The sequence below is a fragment of the Hydra vulgaris genome, chromosome 06 (assembly GCF_038396675.1).
Source record: "Hydra vulgaris chromosome 06, alternate assembly HydraT2T_AEP".
Taxonomy (NCBI): Eukaryota; Metazoa; Cnidaria; class Hydrozoa; order Anthoathecata; family Hydridae; genus Hydra; species Hydra vulgaris.
The window spans coordinates 1,968,373-1,970,667 of NC_088925.1; the positions used below are offsets into that span (position 1 = coordinate 1,968,373).

General features: G+C 31.9%; 1 protein-coding gene across 1 annotated transcript; it reads right to left on the minus strand.

Moving 5' to 3' along the window:
• Positions 1-471: 471 nt before the first annotated feature.
• On the minus strand, positions 472-1,542 carry LOC136081106 (uncharacterized). The gene has a single exon (XM_065798390.1). The coding sequence runs from the start codon at positions 1,540-1,542 to the stop codon at positions 472-474; it is 1,071 nt and encodes a 356-aa protein (XP_065654462.1).
• Between the last annotated feature and the right edge of the window lie 753 nt (positions 1,543-2,295).

Here is a 2,295-nt window from a genome sequence, read left to right on the forward strand (position 1 = left end):
TATTTTAATGCAATTAATAATCTCGATGATAAGACCTAAACGTCTTCTGCGAGTCTCCGCGTTCTATTTATTATGTTTTTTATTTTTATACTTATATATTTTGTTATATTTGTTATTGTATAACGATTTTTTAATTGTTACTGTATAACGATTTTTTTTAATCTTAACTATCTTATTGTATAAATTTATTTATTATTTAAGAGAAGAACAAAAAAAAAATGATGGAAACAAGTTGTTGGTTTGACATTTATTATTGAGTGCCCAGTCCTCCACATTAATATTTCTCTTTCATAGTCAGGAATGTCTTCAAAAGATTCAACATCCAACAACGTTGTATATGTTGTGAGATGACATTTACTTACTAGGTTAATTCCAATGGAGCACTGTTGGCTGTTTGCCATGCCTAAGAAACTGAATTACCAAACACGATTTAATAAATATTTAATATAAAATTAAAATAATTTTTTCTTATTAAAATTTGTTATTGTTAACTGTTGTTTCAAAACTATATTTAAACGACATAACTGACATCCCAAAACAATATTTATACATCACAGCAGGCGTCGCATAACTATATATATACATCACAGCAGGCGTCGCATAACTATATTTATACATCACGGCAGGCGTCGCATAACTATATTTATACATCACAGCAGGCGTCGCATAACTATATTTATACATCACAGCAGGCGTCGCATAACTATATTTATACATCACAGCAGGCGTCGCATAACTATATTTATACATCACAGAAGGTGTTGCAAAACTATATTTATACACCACAGCAGGCGTCGCATAACTATATTTATACATCACAGCAGGCGTCGCATAACTATATTTATACATCACGGCAGGCGTCGCATAACTATATTTATACATCACAGCAGGCGTCGCATAACTATATTTATACATCACAGCAGGCGTCGCATAACTATATTTATACATCACAGCAGGCGTCGCATAACTATATTTATACATCACAGAAGGTGTTGCAAAACTATATTTATACACCACAGCAGGCGTCGCATAACTATATTTATACATCACAGCAGGCGTCGCATAACTATATTTATACATCACGGCAGGCGTCGCATAACTATATTTATACATCACAGCAGGTGTTGCAAAACTATATTTATACATCACAGCAGGCGTCGCATAACTATATTTATACATCACAGCAGGAGTCGCATAACTATATATATACATCACAGCAGGCGTCGCATAACTATATTTATACATCACAGCAGGTGTTGCAAAACTATTTTTATACATCACAGCAGGCGTCGCATAACAATATTTATACATCACAGCAGGCGTCGCATAACTATATTTATAGATCACAGCAGGCGTCGCATAACTATATTTATACATCACAGAAGGTGTTGCAAAACTATATTTATACACCACAGTAGGCGTCGCATAACTATATTTATACATGACAGCAGGCGTCGCATAACAATATTTATACATCACAGCAGGCGTTGCAAAACAATATTTATACATCACAACAGGCGTTGCAAAACTATATTTATACATCACAGCAGGCGTTGCTCAACTATACTTATACATCACAGCAGGCGTTGCAAAACAATATTTGTCATGATAATTCACTTCACAAAACTTTATTTATATATCAAAACCAAACTTAATAAACTGTTTTTACACACCACAATTGAACCCATGAGAGCCAGGCAATTTGTGAAAATGTTACCCCGTTTTATGGTTAAGTAATATTATACCATTTTAAAATTCAAAAATTATTCTAAAATATTAGAAAATGGTTTAATTTCTCTTCATCTTAGTAACACCTTTAAAAATGGTCATGTACAAATTTTCAGTAATATTTCTCTACTAGAACATAAATTATTTACACAAAAAGTATCGCTATAAAACATTGTAATAAAGAATAGAGGCCAAATCAAGAATTACTTGTCTAAATTTCAAAATGACATAATTTAATTATGCTTTAAAAAACCAAAACCATCTTTTTTTTAAAGATAGCCTAAACTCACCTACTTCATTTGAAAAAAAAAATTGAATCCATGAGACTTGGGCAATTCCCGGAAATTAATAAAAGCTTAACCCATGGTAACAGAACAAAAAATTTGACTGGCCTTTTTAAATAAAAAAAAAAATTTAAATTTGACTATTTTATCTACAGTTTTGAATTCAGTACCCTCAAAAATGATCAGGTACCAATTTTTAGCCACATTCTTCCACTGGATCATAAATTATTCAATTAAAAGTGTTACTACATAATGGCGGAAGTGGAAAAAAAACGGGCGTTTT